Source organism: Taeniopygia guttata, chromosome Z (genome assembly GCF_048771995.1).
Source record: "Taeniopygia guttata chromosome Z, bTaeGut7.mat, whole genome shotgun sequence".
Lineage (NCBI taxonomy): Eukaryota > Metazoa > Chordata > Aves > Passeriformes > Estrildidae > Taeniopygia > Taeniopygia guttata.
The window spans coordinates 63,459,669-63,480,055 of NC_133063.1; the positions used below are offsets into that span (position 1 = coordinate 63,459,669).

At 42.7% G+C, this 20,387-nt stretch overlaps 1 protein-coding gene and 1 long non-coding RNA gene across 2 annotated transcripts; both read right to left on the reverse strand.

The window, feature by feature from the left end:
* Nucleotides 1-383: 383 nt before the first annotated feature.
* On the reverse strand, nucleotides 384-7,443 carry LOC140682000 (uncharacterized). The gene is made up of 8 exons (XM_072922839.1): nucleotides 7,432-7,443; nucleotides 7,237-7,365; nucleotides 4,826-4,957; nucleotides 4,368-4,499; nucleotides 3,911-4,042; nucleotides 2,209-2,343; nucleotides 1,596-1,931; nucleotides 384-1,171 (listed from the first exon to the last, which is right to left on the reverse strand). Exons 1-8 carry the CDS (start codon nucleotides 7,441-7,443, stop codon nucleotides 956-958), a joined length of 1,224 nt encoding a protein of 407 aa, XP_072778940.1. The 3' UTR covers nucleotides 384-955.
* Nucleotides 7,444-7,689: 246 nt separating this feature from the next.
* LOC140681801 (uncharacterized) lies at nucleotides 7,690-19,602 on the reverse strand. Its single transcript, XR_012053003.1, has 3 exons — nucleotides 18,333-19,602; nucleotides 16,250-16,287; nucleotides 7,690-7,821 (listed from the first exon to the last, which is right to left on the reverse strand). It is a non-coding gene; the product is annotated as an uncharacterized lncRNA (long non-coding RNA).
* Nucleotides 19,603-20,387: the final 785 nt, after the last annotated feature.

Consider the following 20,387-nt stretch of genomic DNA (forward strand, 5'->3'; position numbering starts at 1 on the left):
TACCTTCAGGGCACACTCACAAATTCTGAGCAGCACTGAGAGATGGGACAATCTATCCCCAGTGTCTGAATATGGCAATAGATGTCTGTTTGCAGCTGGCCTGACTTCACACTGCATAGATATTCCACCAGAAGAACACCTGGCCCATGGTTATGGAGAAGTAACTGTGGTTGGACTCACCCGCTGCCAATATATTCCAGTTCAGAATATTTCCCCATGGGGTTTTCCATGTTCACTATTTTCCCTGAGGGAAACAAAATGCAAGATGCTCACTTTAAAGCAAAGATCCCAGCTTCCAGAAGATGCAAAAGGCAGCCCCAGAGCCTGAAGCTTTGAACTCTTTGTGGTCGCCTGCGTAACAACAGCAAGCAGGCCGACAGCTCTGCAGCACAGGTGACCAGCACACAGACTGATTTTCTACAGCAGTTCCCGTGGGGAAATGTCTCTAAATGTCCCTGGGACACCAATCTCAGGAAAAACATTTGGTACAGCTATGCTGAAACATGCACACAATACACTGTCCCTCAGAGAAGAAATACAGCAGACGTACTCAGTTGCTCCAGGGAGTCATCCTTGATCTCCTGGTGCTGAGCAGCGCTGGAGATGGGCAAACTGCCCCGGCTCCACTTCCCAGGTTGGGGAGCAAAGGCTCCTTTAGATAATGCTGCTGCTGCAGCAGGTTTGACAAAGCCCTTGTGGATCTGGAACAAGAAATGAGTTTGTCAGAAAGGTGCCAGGCAGAGATTAGCCTGAAATTCCATTGCAAATGCAAGCCCTTGGTAAGGTTCTGTCAGCCACATGCAGGGCTCTTAAATGGTTTTTTTCTGATGTCCACTTCTCAAACTGGATGGGTCAAAACCAAAGGTTAGTTCTACTCAAGTTCATGGCCAGATTCATGTTCCATTTTCATGGATTTTCTGAAGGATCACTGCCACAATGACCATTCTGCTTCCTCTCAAGGATTCCTTTCCCACTCCAAGGGCTTCAGACACATTTGCAGCTCCTTGTTCAAATGTGTCCACTTTTCCTGCACCATCTTCAGGTCATGCTCAACTTGTAGTAACTTTGGTGGGGATGGTTCCTGTACCTCATGCCAGGCCTGGGGCTCTTCATTGCCACTCATTTGCTGGAAGTCTTTGCAGGCTGCCCGGTGAGATGTCAACATTTGCACCTCAAGTCAAACAGAAGAAAGCAGTCAGAGACTACGGCTTATCCCTGTCAGTCAAGAGTCATTGACTGTGAGGAAAGGGAAAGAACAGATTTACAAGGGGTACAGACAGCTTGTTTCAATCCTCCGTCTGGGTCACCATGTTCCCCTGTAAAAACACCTCAAGAAACAAGGAGAGCAGGAACAGGCCAGCAGGAATCAATTTGGATGACTGCTGGCCAAAAGGCCAAAGGACAAGTCCCACTGTCCAGGGCAGCAGTTGAGATTCAGCACACCAGGAAATGTCCTTCAGAGTGTCTGGGGCACACACTACAGCAGGATGGCACTCAGAGGCATCACCTCACTCCCTGAAGCCCTGCACTGGAAAGGCAAGAAGGGCAGAAACCACCCGTTTGGTGACTGCAGTGGCTATCCCTCTTTCACTCACTTGCTCTTGTAGAGCCTGAGGGAGACGATTAAGTTTTTCTCTGATGATTTTCATTTCTTCTTCCTGCCTCTTCTCCTTTGCCTTCATCTTAGTGTCAATTTTCTGAAACTCCGTGTCCAGCTGTTCCTTCAAGTTCTGTAAAATACAAGAAAGAGGATCTTTCATGAGTGGAGTGGCTGCCACTCTTTCACTCACCTGGTCTTGTTGATCGCCCCTCTGCTGACGGAGATTCATCTCCTCTTGAATTCTTCTCATGTCTTCCTTGTTCCCCTTCTTCACTTCCATGATGGCACTCTGAGCCCCGGGCAGCTCTGCTTGTGACTCTGCCTTGATGTTCTGTACACACAAATGCAGAGCAAGTGACTGGGAGCTGCCATCAGGCTCAGCTTTTTCCTCTCGCAGCTTCAAAATCCCATTTATTCAGCCACTTCTTTCTGCTTCCCTACCCACCTCTGCTTCCAGTGCAACCCTCCTGTCCCAGTGCTGACTTTGGCAGATTCCAAGGCTCTGTGCTTTCAGTGCCTCTGGGACTCCTGACCTCCTCAGTCCCAAGAGCTCCATTTTATGCCCCTTTTCCTGCCCTTCCCTCTGAAACCTGGCAAGTCAGGCTTACCTGGGCATTCTCCTGTGGCTCTTCCACCTGCTGCCTGAGCTGCTCTTCCTGCTCTCGGGCTGGGAACAGCTCTCCCCGAGTCTGCCATGGCATCTCTGACAAAGCAGGCTGCTCCTGCTCTTTCTCTGGAAGGACCTGCACAGAAAGCAAGAGAAGATGGGTTTCAACTTTCCATACAACATTTGAGGACCAAGACTCAAGGACTGATGGGCTCACACGTTCCCAAAGCACTGTGCTGCAGCTCTCCTGGGTCATTCTCTGCCCATGAGGAGGCACAGATGCCAAAGTGACCCTGGCACTGCAATCAGGGGCCATCTGGGGCTGAAGCTCAAGCAGCCTCTGAGGCAGCTGACAGGGAAGGTGTGGCATTTCTCAAGGGTCTACTGAGGGCCTCCCTCTGCTTCTGCCTTGCTCTGTTTGTCTTTCAGTAGTGACTGACACCCCACCCTGTCCCACAGCTCCATCCTGGCTCTGCAGGTGGCTTCCTCTGTGAGCTCAGCCCTTGTGAGAGACACTTCTGGAGTTCATGTTCTCTTCACCAACTAAAGCATGGAATTCTTCCACCTCTCTGGGACAGGCTGAACATTAAAGCGTTAACAGGGGGCTTCAGGAAGAAGAGGCTGGAGGAGGAAACCATGTCTGAGGGGAAAAAACCACCACATCTGGAGGAGGAAACAGCTCTGCCTGCTCAGAATCGGTCATCGGAACATGTCTTTAATCCTCTCCTGAAAGGGATGCTTTATGAGAACTTTGCACCTCCAACTGCTTTGGACCAAAGCCAAGAAGATTCAATTATGCAAATGTTACATAGATAGATAGATAGATAGATAGATAGATAGATAGATAGATAGAGAAACAGACAGACAGATCTCACTGTTATAATCTCTCTTTACTATCATTTTTGTTCCTACATACATCAACACTTGGTAGCCATTGCCCCAGTCAGCAGCAATCCCGAGATTGCTCTCCTGTTCCTTCAATAAACCACACTCTCAGGGAATCTGGAGCATTTAGGTCCTTATGGAATACAAGAAGATCCAGAGCATTGCACTAGGAACTGCACTCTTGCAGCATCTGTGCTTGGCCAAGTGCTTCTCTTGGACTCGACCACAGTGACACTGCTAAAGGGGCTGCAATCAGGAATAAAGGCTAGGCCCTCCCAGCTTCTCTGATCTTTGAGGACCAGCTGGAATGCAAGAGCACTGATTTCCTGCTCAATTCCCAAACACCACACCTCCTGATTTCCTGGGTTGCAAAAAGACACAGGGACTGTTAATATGAAAGTGAAGAGCAAGGCCCTGTTGACTGGCCTGGCACCACAACAGCTCCCTGCCCCAAACAATGTGTTCTCATGCAAAAATACTGCATCCTCCAGAAAGGCCCCCTTACAAAAGAAAATGCAAGCAGAATCTTTACAAGCGCAGAAAAAGGGTAGGAAAGATGGAGGAAAATCCATCTGCATTGCTAAAAACCAAGAAATTGAACAGGAATTCCCCTCCTAATAAAGGAACAAAAACAAGACAGAAGAGCCACAGATGCCAGTGGCAAAAGCACTAGGATAACGTGAGGAGATATTTGCCGATGAAACGGCCCATGTGGCAAGATCTCAGCATCCTCAGCCAGCAACAGCAAGGGCTGGCTCATCAGAAACTTGCAGCTCTGTCTTGCACTAAAGACAGCACCACCCACAACGGGCACTTACTGGCTCCAAAGATTCAGGCTGTGCTGTGACCACTGATGGAGCCTCGAGGTCATACTGCTCAACTTGCTCTCGTTTGGCTTCTTCACCAAGAGGAGACGGAGCCAGGGCAGACACTGCTGTTGTCTCTATCATCTGTGGCAAGAGAGAAGCATGAGGGACAGGCTGTTGCCTATCATTTAAAACTGCATTTCTTCTCACATCTACCACCATATCTTGCAAGGAAAATTGAGAAACTTTGATTACAATGGGATTCTAAAGTGCTCTCATGTCTTAAAATTGGCTACTACAACTGTAATGCAACTTGCTCTGATTTAAATATCCCAACCTGTCGACTATCAGGTGACAATGATCGATTTGTGTAAGTGACCTTGTAATTCTTGAAAGCTAAGAAATGCAACAGTGAAACTTGCTGCTCTGCCTTGCACTAAAGACAGCACCACCCACAACTGGCACTTACTGGCTCAGGAGATTCAGGCTCAGGCGTGACCACTGATGGAGCCTCGAGGTCATACTCCTCAGTTTGCTCCTCTTTGGCTTCTTCACAAGGAGCAGAGGGAGCCAAGGCAGACACTGTTGTTGCCTCTGTCATCTGTGGCAAGAGAGAAGCATGAGGGACAGGCTGTTACCTCTCATTTATAACCTTCTATCTTCTCCCATCTACCACCATATCTTCCAAGGAAAATTGAGAGACTTGGATTACAATGGGATTCTAAGGCACTCTCATGGTATTGAAATTGGCCAATCCACCCATAATGCAAATTGCTCTGAATTAAATATTCCACCCTGCCTACTATCAGGTAGCAATGATCTATTTGTGTAAGTGACCTTGTAATTCTTGAAAGCTCTGAAATGCAACAGTGAAACTTGCAGCTCTGCCTTGCACTAAAGACAGCCCCACCCACAATGGGCACTTACTGCCTCAGGAGATTCAGGCTCTGGTGTGACCCCTGATTGAGCCTCAAGGTCATACTCCTCAATTTGCTCCTCTTTGGCTTGTTCACCAGGAGGAGAGGGAGCCAGGGCAGACACTGCTGGTGTCTCTGTCATCTGTGGCAAGAGAGAAGCATGAAGGACAAGCCGTTACCTATCATTTATAATCTCGTTTCTCCTCGGATCCACAACCACCTCTTAAAAGGAAAAATTATCCACTTTGTTAGCAATGTGATTCTAAGTCACTCTGACCAGATTAAAATGGGCTAACTCAACAGAACTCTATTTGATGCACTCTATGTATTTGACAGTCCTTCCTGGCTGCCATCAGCAAGCAACTGTGCCTTGGCACAAAGGAGCTTTTGGCTCTTTAAAGCCCTGAAATGCAAAAGTAGGAAATAGCCAGCAAGGCCTTTGCTGTTGCTGCGGCAGACATGGAAAACTCAAACTGGATCAGAATCCCAACCAGTGCAAGGAAAGGGCAGGAAACGTTGTGAAGAAGCATCTGTGCTTGTTGGAAAATGAGAAAATCAACAGGGCTTTACCTCCTAACAAACCAAGTCAAACCAAGTCAAACCAAGTCAAAAGTGTCCCCTCCTCAGGTGGCTACAGCACTTGGAGGCAGTGAGGGCATGTTTGGCAGGGGAACAGCCATGGTGATGAGCACTGTCACATATGGATCTATGGAAGTGTGCCTGAAGGTCCCTCACGGGCCTCCCATTGTCCAGGCTGAAACACCCTGAGCACCTCCTCCTTGGCCTTGGGCTCCACACCCTTCCCCAGCTCCCGTGTCCTTCTCTGCACACGCCCAGCGCCTCAAGGACTTCCTGCTTCAGAGGGGCCCACATGTAGACACATCAGTGTGGAGTTGTGCTCGCCCTGTATATCCCCTCATAATGGTTTGTCCCTCCATATCCCCTCTTTGTATCCGTTTGCTTCATCCCAGCTTTCCCATCAGCACCTGTATGTCCATCAAACCCCAAAATCCCTGACTCATCCCCCTGTCTCCTCCCAGGTGATGTGTCCATCACCTCGTGACCCTTCCCCTTTGTCCAGAGCCTTCTCCCAGGGTCACCAGGTAACTGGACCCTGGCTTGGGGCTCCTCCCCCACCCCCTCCTCAGTGGTCACTCTGAGGCCTTGCCCCCAGAGAGCCACTCCCAAGTCCTTCCTCTGTTGGCTGCTCGGGTTTCCCCATCCCCCTATATCTGGCTCCTCTGGGCAGGGACACCCTCTCTTGCTCTGGATGTCCTTCGGGTTTGGATGTGGCCTGGGATCTCTCCAGGCCCTCATTAAATTTCGGAACTAATCCTGAGGAGGAGCGCCTCTTTCTCTTGCTTGTTGGACCAGCTTGTCTTTGAACTCACGAGGGAGCTTCTCAAAGCCCCCCAGGATCCAAGGAGAAGTTCCCTCCCTCTGCCCGACTCGCCCCATTGCCCAGCTGGATGGGGTGCACTGGGGACTGATCACCCGTGGATTTGAGGGTGACACGCAGCACAGAAATTCCAGCTATGGTTGCAGTGCTGCCCAGCCCAGGGGGACAGTCACTGCCCTGCTCCTGCTGCCCCATTGCTGCTGACACAGGCCAGGATGCCCTTGGCCTTCTTGGCCACCTGGTCAGGTCCTGGCCCACTTTCAGCTGCTTTTGACCGGCACCCCTGGGTCCTTTTGGCCCACACAGCGTCCCGGCCACAAAGTTGCCCATTGGACTAAAAATACAGCATCCACCATTTCAAAATGTCCTTCCTCTTCTGAGCAACACAAGACTGCAGTCATGGACTTGCAGCTTCACCTCCCCCCGGCCCCGCCTCCAGGCTGCAATGCACTTTTCAAAGCTGCAGACTACACCAAAAAATGCATCCACAGAACCTTGCTTTTTGCCTCACAAGAGGGCTTCACAATTATAAACTTAGTTTCTTTGGCCAGGTCTTGTCCCCCACAGATTCATGGACAATACACTCGTCTACTTGCAGCTTATCAAAAGTCACAAGACAGCTGAGCCGCACACTTTGTAGAACTGAATAAATACTCAAGAAACTGCAGACCCATTTCACCAGCCAAACACGTATTTCCCCAAAGGGAAAGCAAACAAACCAAGCCCTGAGACCTCCAGCACTACCTTGTGCTCCCTTGGCCATGGGCCTGCAGAAGCCCAAGAGACAGAGCTTCACTGAGTTGAGCAGCCAGACCCTCATCCTGAGGCAACAGGCTTTGGTGCCGAAACATGACAGGTCCAAGGCCAATTTCTAGCTGGAGGTCACTGCCTGCAGGAAATCGCTGGGTCCTGGCAGGACTCCAGCACTCAGCATCCTCGGCCAGCAACAGCAAGACCTGACTGGTCAGAAACTTCAGCTCTGCCTTGCACTAAACACAGCACCACCCACAACAGGCACTTACTGGCTCAGAAGATTCAGGCTCAGGTGTGACCACTGATGGAGCCTCGCGGTCATACTTCTCAATTTTTTCCTCTTCGGCTTCACCAGGAGGAGAGGGAGCCAGGGCAGACACTGTTGTTTCCTCTGTCCTCTGTGGCAAGAGAGAAGCATGAGGGACAGGCTGTTGCCTATCATTTATAACTTCCTATATTCTCACATCTACCACCATTTCTTCCAAGGAAAATTGGGAAACTCCAATTGCAATGGGATTCCAATGCGCTCTCATGGTATTAAAATTTGTTAATCCACCTGTACTGCAAATTGCTCTGAAATAAATATTCCAGCCTCCCTTCTATCAGGTAGCAATGATCTCTTTGTAACTGACTTTTTGAATTTTGAAAGCTCTGAAACGCAAAAGCGAAACTTGCAGCTCTGCCTTGCACTAACGACAGCACCACCCACAAGTGGCACTTACTGGCTCAGAAGATTCAGGCTCTGCTGTGACCCCTGATGGAGCCTCACGGTCATACTGCTCAATTTGGTCCTCTTTGTATTCTTCTCTAGGAGCAGAGGTGGCTGGGGCAGACAGTGACGCTGGTTTTGTGCTCTGGGGCAAGAGAGAAACATGAGGGACAAGCCGTTACCTCCTTCCTTCTCACATCTACCACCATATCATCCAAGGAGAAAGCATAAAAATTCAGAGTAAAAGGATTCTAAGCAACACAGATCAAATGAAAACGGGCCAATTCAACAGAACTGTATATGGATATGAAGCTGATATTCTTCCCTGGTTGCCATCAGCAAGCAATGTTGTATCTGTGTCGCTATAGGACACAAGAAAGCACAACGCGAGCTAACTGCTACTTTGCAAGGCAAAAGAGAAAGTTTATTTTCTGACTCTAACTTTTATACTTCTCCAAAGGTGACAGTGGATTGGAGAGTGAATGGGCCACCTCTCCAAAGATATTGCACAAAGCACTAGTACATCAAGTTTCTCCACCCCCATGGAGGAATGCAAAACAACACGTTATTTACAGAAACTGTGTGGGAAAGTTTCCCAATAGAATGTAAACTCAGAAGGCTTTAGAAAACTCAAGAATCAGGACGACATATCTGCAAGACAGAGCTTTTAGCTTGTGAGAGCTCGGAAATGGAAAAGTAAGAAAGAGACATCTATGCCTTTGCTATTGCTGCTGCAGACATGGAAACCTACAACTGGATCAGAATCTCATCCAGTGCTGGAAAAGAGCAGGAAACATTGTGAAGAAGCATCTGTGCTTGTTGGAAAATGAGAAAATCAACAGGGCTTTTCCTCTACTAAACCAGCAAAACAAAAATGCAACAAACAATAGGCAGGGAGTCTCTCCGACACCAGCGTCGAAAGCACTGGGATGCAGTGAGGGTATGTTTGGCAGGGAATTGGCACTTGTGGTGAGCAGTGTCATGTACGGATCTATGGAAGTGTGCCTGAAGATCTCTCAACAGCCTCCCATTGTCCAGGCTGAAACACCCTGAGAACCTCCTCCTTGGCCTTGCGCTCCACACCCTTCCCCAGCTCCCGTGTCCTTCTCTGCACATGCTCCAGCCCCTCAAGGACTTTCTGCTTCAGAGGGGCCCACAAGTGTTTACGAATATAAAAGGGTAAAAACCTTTCTAAAGTGTAAGAAGTCTTTAGAATGTAGACATACTTTTGAGAAATGTTGGGAAATTTTAAAATAATAAGCACAATCAGGATCATAAAATCAGGATCTAAATCATTAACAAAAATTTGAAAATTTATAAAGCTGAGACCAAGAGTTGCAATAGTAACAAACTACTAAGGAACCAAGCTGAGACTTCTTTGAGCAGAAAGCCCAGAACTGTGTCTAGAAACCAAGATAGATTTCTCTCAGAGCTCAGTTGCTGCAACAATAATCTGCCTAGTTCAGAACATGATGTAGCAACGTCTGATTAGAAAAAGATAGGGCAATATCTTTTGGAAAAAAAAGAGATTTTAAGTTTTTAAATGAAGAAATTTTAGCCATGCCAGTCTCTTATGGGAGGGATAATAGTAGGCCTATGTATTAATCACTCTCACATTATAACATCGAAGAGTGAAATCAAAGTTTGAAGGAAAGCAGAATTAACTCTCTTTATTTTAATTATGTGTTTTTTTACTCTTATGAACTCATGCCAACTTATTGTCGCGTTGTGGCAAGTCTGATTTTAACTAATTCACAATTTATGTTATGAGAACTCCAGCAGAAGATACCTATTAAGGTTTTATGGGAAAAATATGTTAGTAGTACATATGAAAAATTTTCAGAAGCTAAGTTGTCTAGCAAACTGCCATATGATAAACCAGAAACACAAACTTTGTTCCTAGGTCATTGTTGAGAGATATTAAACAAGCTGCAAGAAAAACTTTAATTTCAGTCAAATCAACAAGTACTCCTCTTAAAGCATATTTGACCATGACACAAAGAACAAATGAATCATATGGTACATTTTTAGATAAGTTAATACAAGCTATGGAAAGACAATGCCCTGATAAAGCAGCTCATTCTTATATTCTCCAAAACCTAGCATTTGTAAATGCGAATGATGATTGCAAAAAAATTATTTCTACATTACCCAAACAGCCTCCAACTGTTATTCAAATGCTTTCAGCTTACAGTAAAATTAGCACTCTACAGTATCTTGCTACAGTACAATCTCATGATTCACTAAGAAACAAATTTTAAAAACCAATTGAAGAACAGACAAAACTTTTTGAAAAAACTCTTGCTGCTGTTCAATGAACCTTTACTAAAAAGTCCTGCTTCAGATGTGAGAAGCCTAGTCATGTGATAAAGAATTACCCTGATCCAATAAGAAAATCTGAAGTACCTTCTGTTTGTCCTCAATATCAAAAAGGGAAATATTATGCAAAAAATTGTCATTCTAAATTTGATATAGATAGTAATCCCCTACCGTTAAACTCCAAGCAAAGCGCGACCCATCGCGTGGTGAAACAAGTAATAGCAACCCAGAATCCAGGGAATTTTCCCCCTTAGCCTTCACTAGGGGACCTCAAAGCCAAACACAATATCTACCTTTACCACCAGTACCACAAGACGTTCCTTCCTATTACCTCCAAGGACAAAACTGGAGTTAGCAAACTCAAAATTAATATGGTTTTTGAAAAATTTCTGTTATGAATGTATACCTACAGGTCTGATTAACAAATCACAACAAAGACAAGAATTTTTAATTATTATAGAGAAAGACAACAATACAAGTCTTAGACTATTAATTTTTCCAGTTATCATTTCAGTAAACTGCAATGAAGAGCTAATAGTTTTAGCTCTTCCCCTTAAAGCCCCAACAGTAATTCAACCTTAGAAACCTCTTGCTTTTACAATTGCTTTACCTATAGACATAATCAAACAAAATGTATCTCAACAAAATGCTTTGTTAACCAATCAAACGGTGTACCAAGTTGATCCAGATGTGTTTTCTACTCTAATGCTACATGTCTTCTAAGTAGAACATACTTAGAAGTATGTTCTAAACCAACCAGAACTGACTTGTGGCCTAACTCATCGTGGTAGAACAATTATGTTACAGGCATACCAGATACGGTGCAGATGTCTCAGTAATTTCTCTCCTGTTTTAGCCCATAACTAACACCTAATATCACCTATGAGAACACTCACAAGGATCAGAAGAACTACTGTTTGTTTAGAAAGTGAATCCATGATTACTATTACAAGTCTTGAAAGGAAGACAGCTGCTGTACGTCCCTCTCTATCAATAATTCCTAGAAACTGGCCTCTCGTCATCATCGATATAAAAGACTGTTTCTTCAACATACCACTTCATCCTGAAGATGCCCCAAGATTTGCCTTCTCAGTTCCAGTCATCAAGCAAAGAAAGCCAATGCAAAGATATCACTAGAAATCTTTACCACAAGGGATGAAGAATTCTCTAACAATTTAACAATATTTTGTCACACAAGTACCGTGTACAGCTTGACAGAAGCATCCACAGTCCACGATTCTACACTACATAGATGATCTACTCATTGCAGCACCAACACAGACAAAGATAAAACAAACTTGTGACAGCGCTGTTACTGAGATCCAAAAGACTGAACTAGAATTTCTACATCTAAGATACAAGAAATCCCACCCTAAAAATATCTAAGATAGAAGATAACAAAACAAACAATTTCACCCCAAAAGATACAACTTCAAGTCAACATCAACACTTTGCAAGATTTACAGCAACTTTTAAGAGAAATTAACAAGATGAAACCTATTTTGAAAATTACCAACGATGAACTTGCTCCGCTTTTTGATCTACTGAGAGAAAACTTTGACATTAAATCTCCCAAGATTTTAACACCTGAAGCTCAACTCAGCATAACAAGTCACAAAAACTTTCCAAAGAAGACAAGCCCATCATTATGCTCCAAAGAAACCTTTCTTCCTGACTGCTTTGAGACAGAAGCTACAACTTTATAGCCTCATTTTCCAATGAGATCCATCTGAGAAAAATCCATTATTAATAGCAGAATAAGTTTTTCTTCCCTACAAGTCTCCAAAAACAGTTTCTACAACCCTAGAGATAATAACACAAATTGTAATTAAGGTCAAAGCAAGACTATTAACCTTAACAGGCAAAGACTTTACAGTTCTATATTTACCTTTAAATACAGATTATTTAGATTAGACATTACAAAATTCAGATGATTTAGAAAATGCATTGTTAAGTTTTTCAGGTGTTTGTTCCATTCATTATCCAAGTCACAAATTATTACAAACAAAATTGAGTTTCAAAAAAAGCCCTTGCTAAGTGAAGGGCCTTTAAGTAATACAACGCTCTTCACTAATAAGTCAAGAAAAACACATAAATCAGTAACTGTATAGTTAAATCAAACAACAAAAAATTAGAAATCGAATATTCCAATAGTAGAAAGTTCTCCTCAAGTAGTTAAACTAGCTGCTGTTGTTAAAGCTTTTCAGCTATTTTCAAAGCCTTTCAATTTAATTACAGATTCTACCTATGTTACTAATGTAAGTAAAAAAATAGTTTTAAAAAATATTAGTAATAATAATTTATATTGCTAGCTTTCATGTCTTCATAAAATTTTACAACACAGAACTAACCTATATTTTATTTCTCATATTAAAGCTCATTCATCTTTACCAAGATGTTTAGCAAAAAGAAATACAAGAACAAATAAATGGACCATAGTTATCTCAAACACATTACCAAACATTTTTGAGTACACAAAATTGAGTCATACCTTTTTTCATCAAAATACACAAGCACTTGTACACTTGTTTCGTATCTCTAAATCCCAAGCTAAAGCTATCATTACAGTTACCCTGATTGTCAGCTTGTGCAAACCCCTGTTTCTACAACAACTCTTAATCCACAAAGTTTATAAAATCTACAATTATAACAAACATCACTAAATACCCTTCTTTTGAGATATTTAAAAATATTCAGGTTTCAGTAGATTCACTATCAAGTACAGATTTTACCTCTATCCACACAAGAGAACAAGTAATCGTACCTATCAACATTTTTTACAAACATTTACTTCATTACGTGTACCCCAGGAAATGAAAAAAAACAATAGCTCCACATAATTATCTCAAAAAGTAGCAACATTCCTAATAAATTAAAATGTTCATCACACCTTTAGTATTCCCCACTCCCCCACAAATCAAACAACTGTTAAAAAGACACATCACACATTAAAACACATTTAGATCAACAGAAGAGGGGAGCAGAAGTAATACCACAGATAAAATTAAGTAAAGCTTTATGTGTTAAAAATTTTTTAAACAGTTCTTTTGCAGAACCAGATCCACCAACTTTTAAGCATTTTACAAATAAGACACAAACAAAACTAAAAAAAAAATCCTCCTGTTTTAATAAAAAGCCTTGAAACAATTTTCCTTTCCAATTAATAACTTAAAGCAAAGAGTATACTTGTATTTCTACAAGTACTGGAAAAGCAAAGTGAATTCCAATAAAGAATGTCAAACCATACAACACACCAAAACACACTAACAAACCCAAAAGTCAAAGAGCAAACACACAAACGTAAGCTAAACAGAGACTACAAGTCACGCCTAATGTTCCTATGTCACCTGTAGAATCTGCAAACTTCAATTTAATGATAATGATAAATGTGTAAAGAGCTTGTTCCGTTGAGCTCTTTTAACAAAAACATAAAAAAGAAGGATTTATTATTATCATTAGATTCTAAAAAATTAACATTCTAAACTCTCCAAAAAATGCAGTTTAAAAGTTAAAATATATAGAAAATTCTTTTAACAAAGAGTAACTCAACAAAAATAATATGAAAGAAAATCAGTTCACTTTATGTTTTCTAACTTTGCTTACTTTTTATAACGCAAATTTTCCTATACAAAACCAAAACCAAATGTCTAAGTCACATTAACCAAAGCTACAAGATCAGATACCAAATGTATGTCTCATTCAAATCCAAAAAAGCCTTTTTCAATCTGGTTAGTTAGTGTACCACTAAAAAATTAGCCAATACCTATATAACACGATCCTTTAACAAAAAAGTGACTTAATAACAAACCAAGTGAAATTACTAATAGAAACAATCCCACAAGGGATTAAAGTCTCTAGAACAAACAACTCCTCAAAACAAGTTCAGAACCCCAAGAATTAAAGATCCTTAGTTCCTGAACAATAAATTTCTGTGTCACATTTTCAAGAAACAATTAGCAAAAATATAATTCTCCAAAATATAATGTTATTCACTCTTACTATGAATATAAAAATTTACGTTTTTAGTGCAATTACTCATACACTGTAGATAAAAATCTAAAATTAACCAATATCCACAGAAATTACCAAAATGTTATTAGTTCATTTGTAGAACTAAAACATAGCAAAACATTCCATCATACCCTAAAGACAAACCATGTAACATTAGCACACTCACTGTAATAACACCCAGTACTAAAACAGTTTCAAAAAAGACAAGAAAAAAGATCTATTAATATATACCCAAAAGATTACAATAGTAATTTCAGTCTGTTAAAAAAAAACCACAAAATATTTCAACAAGCTTTTTTTTACCTACAATTGCTTCAGAAACAACATTAAGACAAATAGATAAGATTAAATATTAACTAAACAAACAAACTAATACCACATCCAGTGCACTCAGTAACATGCGAACTGACGTCAGCAGTGTCCAACAAACTCCAAAATCAAACAACCATTAATTTCCTTTTCTAACACATAAACAGAGTTGTAAAGAATTCAAAAGAATGTGTTACATAAATTTGTCTAATCATTCTAAATCCATTCACAAAAACATACAAAAACTTAACATCTACAATTAAAAATAAAGAAACATAGTTAAACAATTGATTCAGTAAGTAGAGCTTAACTCCTTAATCAAAACAACTTTACAAGTTAAGTAAAATCTTGTTATTATAATATTAATATTAATTCCTTATTCACTTCATTATTCACAACAAATTACAAACTCATCAAAAAAGTTTTTATTGTCCAAAAGAAAAATACAAAAGAAAAATTACAAACAATGCACAAAACCTCACCAAAACTAATTAAAGTCACTCACAAATTAAACCTTGAAATTGAGACCTTAAAAATGCCAAAATTTATCAGAACCTAATACAGATACTAAACCTTACTTTACCCAACATTAATAATGCTTTAACTTAAAATTATGGAGCTTAAAACAAAGTACCTTCATATAAAAAGTTTATACATTTTTTCCTAAATGAATAAATATATGCAGTAGTGAAGCTATATAACACAAAGTAATAAATAAGTGACGAGTCAGAAATAGTTTATTTAAAAAGAGTGGGGAAATTGTAGGAATATATAAAAGGTAAAAAACTTTAGAAAGTGCAAAAAGGCCCCAGAAAGTAGACACAAAGCTGAAAAAGGCTGGGAAAGTTCAAAACCTTCTCCTGGGAAGCTAGGAAAAGAAGAACCAAGTGAATACATTTATATTTATCATAAGGAACAAGAAAGAACAAGAACTTAGTGATAGTTTGAGATGTCAAAAGTCCTAGATATATGCTTTGCAAAAATAGAAGAAGTTTCAATCTTATATAATGAATTATTGTATATTGTTTGAGGTTCATAGAAGTCCTTCTGTTAATGTTAAACCCACATGGGTCCTTTTCTTACTGGTTAGAGTATAATGACTCTGCACTTTTCTTTTATGCTATTGGTTCAAAGAATATGTAGAAAAAGGCCTTGCATAAACTGCCATCTTGTCTTTGATCTAGATTTGCATGGATGTTCGTTTCTCTGTGTCTCTTGCTTTTTGCTTGTATGATACAGACATAATAAATCCTAAGTCTGCAGCCAGTCCGAGTCCCATCCTGTTCTGTGAGACACAGACCGATCGGGCAGAAAGTGGACACAGCACTCCCAGCTATGGCCACAGCGCTGCCCAGCCCAGGGGGACGGTCACTGCCCTGCTCCTGCTGCCCCACTGCTGCTGACACGGGCCAGGATGCCCTTGGCCTTCTTGGCCACCTGGCCAGGTCCTGGCCCACCTTCAGCTGCTCTTGGCCGGCACCCCTGGGTCCTTTTGGCCCACACAGCGTCCCGGCCACAAAGTTGCCTGTTCTACTGCAAATACAGCATTAAATTGTCCTTCTAATTCTACAACCACATCTTCTAAGGAAGTATCATGAAGTTTTATAGGGATAGAAATCTAAGTTGCTGTGACTTCAGTTAAAATGGGCTTATTCAACTCTGCAGGAAGTTGTTCTCTCTTAAGTATTCATCCCTGTCTGGTGTCATCAAGCAATGTTCTCTCTGCAAAACTGAGTTTGTAGGTCTTCAAGGCTCTGAGTTGGAAATTAGGAAATATCCAGCTATGCCGTTGTATTTGTTGTTGAAGGCATGAAAATGGATTTTCTTTCAGCCTGCATGCCTGGCCCTCTACAGCCTACTGGTTCTGGCTAAGCACACAGCTTACTCTACAATTGCTAAACAGCACAAACCTGAAATGTTCCTTTCTCACTCACCTTAGGACCAGCACTGCTGATTACATGCTTCAGGTGACCTGTAGTGGGCAAGGGAAAATGAACCAGACGCTGTGAGAAAATTGCCTGGGCTGCTGAATCCCACAGAACAAGCACCACAAACAGAGAGTATTTTCCGTTTCACCACATCCCTCCACGAGACACATTTCATTCACACAACCAGCAAAGAGATCCAGATAATTGTCTTGGGCGTGCCTACCCTTTGGCCTGTTTAGCCATTAAATGGATACAAACATGACCAAGAAAATGCAAATTGTTCTCTAACACTCAATGCTCCTGTTCTACCAAACACATAACACATCTTTTTAAAATCCTCTCCTTACAGTACGTTTGGTTTTTTTTTTCAATCAGTTGCATGCACAATTTCTCATTAACTTGCTGGAAACAGTTGCCCAGAAAAGCTGCCCCAAAATTCCACTATGATGTGGCAGCTCTATTGTGACACAGCACAGCAGCAGCTCCAGGGTCCAGGAGCAGACACTCACTGCTTTGGAGTTTGCACTTCCTTGCAAAGGGAATCACTATTTTAACACTCAGTCAAGGGTCAAGTTAGACAGTCAAATCCTTTCATGACAAAATGTAGAAAGAAAGAAGCTTTCCCTGAATTCTGGGAAATACTGCAGAGTTGTTAGAAGGCCTTCCAAGAAGGTCTCCAGTTTACGTTTTCAAAGCTGTCTTGCTTGTGACAGCAAACTGAGGAGATGACAGACTCTACTGCCTCAGACTCTCCCGTGGATGGAACAGAACCCCTGCAGGTTCCCTTGCAAATGCTGCCCTGTGGCTACAGAAATCCCCTTGTAGCTGAACTCCTTGACAGGAGCTTTACCAAACCAGTGGCACCCTAGTGCTCTTTCTGTTTCAAAATAGCTCAGGCACTAAGAAAGAGCAGGAAGACATACAAAAGCCACGTTCGGGTACACCCAGGGAAAACCTCTACTTACGTGCCAGGTTAGCGAGGTAATAGCTGGAATAACAAACGCCATAAACTCCAATAGCTACAGCAGCAACCTTCTCAATCATTGTAGCACTGCTGTGCAGATTTGCTCCACCATCAGAAAAATCAAGGCTCTTGTCAGTGGGCAGCTCCCACTGACAAACGCCTCAAGCAGGAGGATGCTCCTGCCCTGAGCGAGCCCTAGGGCTGCTCTGACACTGAGGCCTTCCGTGCACCAAGACAACCTTCTGATGCCACCATGACCACATGGCAACCATGCCCTGACATCACAATGCAAGCACTCTATATTGGCCAGTGAATTTAGGCAGAGCAATAACCAACCTTCCGTACAGCAAACGCAAAATAGCTGGGGAAGTTCTCCTCTGTCACAAAGCAGCACAAATTCCCCTCGTGGGCCAAACCCTGTTGTTCAAGGGATCCAAGAGTAACTCCAGGAGTGCACCAAGCACCTACAGCCTGTACCCGAACTGAGCACTCAGATGGGACCCAAGCAAAGGAAACCAGACCAAGAAAATGGCCCAGAGCATTGCACACCTGAGAAACAACCCTCACTTTTAAAAATTTAAAGGTTTATTAAATCTTAACAAAGGACTGAATAAGGAAAACTTGCAGCACTGGGAGTCTCTATGAACATTACATAGAGCAGCTCATCTATCAAATGGTTGCTCTGCCTTTTATACCCTTCATCCTGCCAAAGTTTTGTCAAAGTTTTGCCATCCACTGGTGGAGATTTCTTTCTTACCTCTTGACTGGAGGTCAGGTGTTGTTACACCACACCTCCTGGTCACAAGCCGGCCCTCCCCAAAAGCCCTGACTACCAAGGCTATTGCAAGGGGGAGGGGAAATAGGACTATGGGAGCCTATATTACAATAACATCACTATACATTTTTATATCCACATAATATCTACCTCTTAACAGTGAGAGCCAACTGTTACATTACTCATCTATAGCACACAGAGCCAGGAGAGAAGGCACTGTTGGCATAACAGCTGAAACAATTCCTAACAAATCTCCCACATATCTGCACGTTTATTGGATACGCCCAGGGCTCCTGAGGATGTACATCTCTGCCTTTATTCCCCTTTGGAAGCAGTCAAACTGGCAGCACCTGCCCACCAGCAGAAGCTGCTCCGAGCTGGGAACACAACTGGTGGTGCTGATTTCCAGAGGCTTCTGTGTCCCAGGAGAAGATAAGGAAAGAGCGGATTGAGAGGTGCTGGCGCTGCTGCTGCTCTGTGCCAGAGAGCCCCGGCTGGGCAGGGCACGGCGCTGCAGGCTCTTTCTCCTGCCAGAGCTGGGCACACCTGGGAACAAGGCATGGCAACTTGTGGGAAACCAAGAGCTTTGTGGGGGCTGCATTGTTCAGCACACACTCAGGCCATCTGTGACACAGAGTTCTGGCACCTAAAAAGATAAAGGAGAGGCAAATAGCTGGGAGAGGTTTCATTTTGACCTTTCTTACCTGTTCACAGAAGTTGCCAAAATGAAAGTTACAGAGCAGGGCCTGTTCCCTGCTGCCAGCTCAGGATTGGAAAGGAGGCATTTGTTTATTTCAGTACTCGGTGCATAGGGAATCACTCCCCTAACACCTGCACAGCCAGCAATCTCACTTATTAGTTTGTATCCATGGAACTAAGACATATTCAATACTTTGCTGAAATTCACAGGCTAAACATTCCTCCAAATTATTTGACATATTTAAATAATTTCTCAGAATTTATTGACATCAGAGTAGAAGTATCCTGTAGGTCCCTGGTGGTCATTGCCACAGGTTCAGGAGGAGACTCATGCACAAAAGAATCTAAGACACAACTGGGCTTGCCAAGCAAATGTATTCCATTAGTTGCAGTAGCAAATAATACCAACCCCTGGATTCCCAAAAATCCGCTGAGCAGGAGAAGGAGTTGGAGTGTGGTGCTCGGCGACAGGGGCAGGTAGGCAGTGCATTTCCAGGACATGCCCTGGATCAAAACGGTGCACACGTCATCCTTCTCACCCCTCCAGCCCAGAGCCAGGCCTTATACCTCCTGCTCAGGAGTGGAATTTTCCCAGTTACAGCATCAGCTCACACATGGCTGGCATGTGAGATGAGGCCAGGATGGCTCCAGATACTAAGGCCATGCCAACAACGGCTCCATTATGCATTGCTCCCCTTTCAAACCTTAACTGCCCACCGATTGACCCTACATTGTTTCTCTTTCAAGGGTCCTGTTCCCACCCATTAAACAATACACTTTTCTTCATTGTCTTGTCAACCTGCTCAAACACGGATCAAATATGGCAGGGCCTCGGACATGACTCCGGTTCCTGACACAGTCATTTGGGAACTATTCCATTCCTCAAATTCTCCTTTGCTGGTCAAGAGCCTCTTAAAAACATATCTTCCCTTTGAATGCATTCCAGCTACCTTCTTAGCAGGACCACTCTCTTTATTCTCAAGGCTAAAATAGCACTTGCACACATTAGGCACTGCAGTGGGGCAATACGGGGTTCAGCACTGCCTGTTAAAGCTAAAGGGATTCACAAGCTTAAGCCCTATTGAATACACTTGACATTTCTCCTTGCTGTTCTGGGAATCAACACAAGCATTTCATCAATACGCCCTTCAAGTGCTCTTGCTGAGTGAAGCCACATGGCTGTGTCAATACAGCAGCTGGGACTCAGTTTTTTCATGCATAGAAAGCCAATTTTTTATTCACAAAACTAATTTTTATACTGTTTCCACAGACCTCATGTTTAATTCCAATTGCCTGGTTCTTTTCTTGTCCACACAATTCACTGCTTAGAAGGTGTTTTTGTGTGGACTTGCTAAGACTCTCTCTTTTACTCAGGTGTTTACAATTTTCCTTTGTGGACTCCCATTGGACAGATTTCCTGATTATTACAGATGCAGTTTTCTTACCACAAGAGCTTGTTGTGCTAACTGCAGTCATGATTTTTCACATGGGAATTTAGCTAGCTGTACGTAGAAGACATAACAGGCCAGCTGCTCATTTTTAGGAGAGTAAGGCCTGATTTTATAAGGCCTTTCTTTGACAATACCCCCTACCTGTGTGCAACACATTGTGACTTTCTTTGAGAAATTAAGGAAGAAAACACAGATTGCCTACTGAAATATTTCTGCTCTCTTCCAAATCAGTTCACAACTCAAGCAAAACCCTCA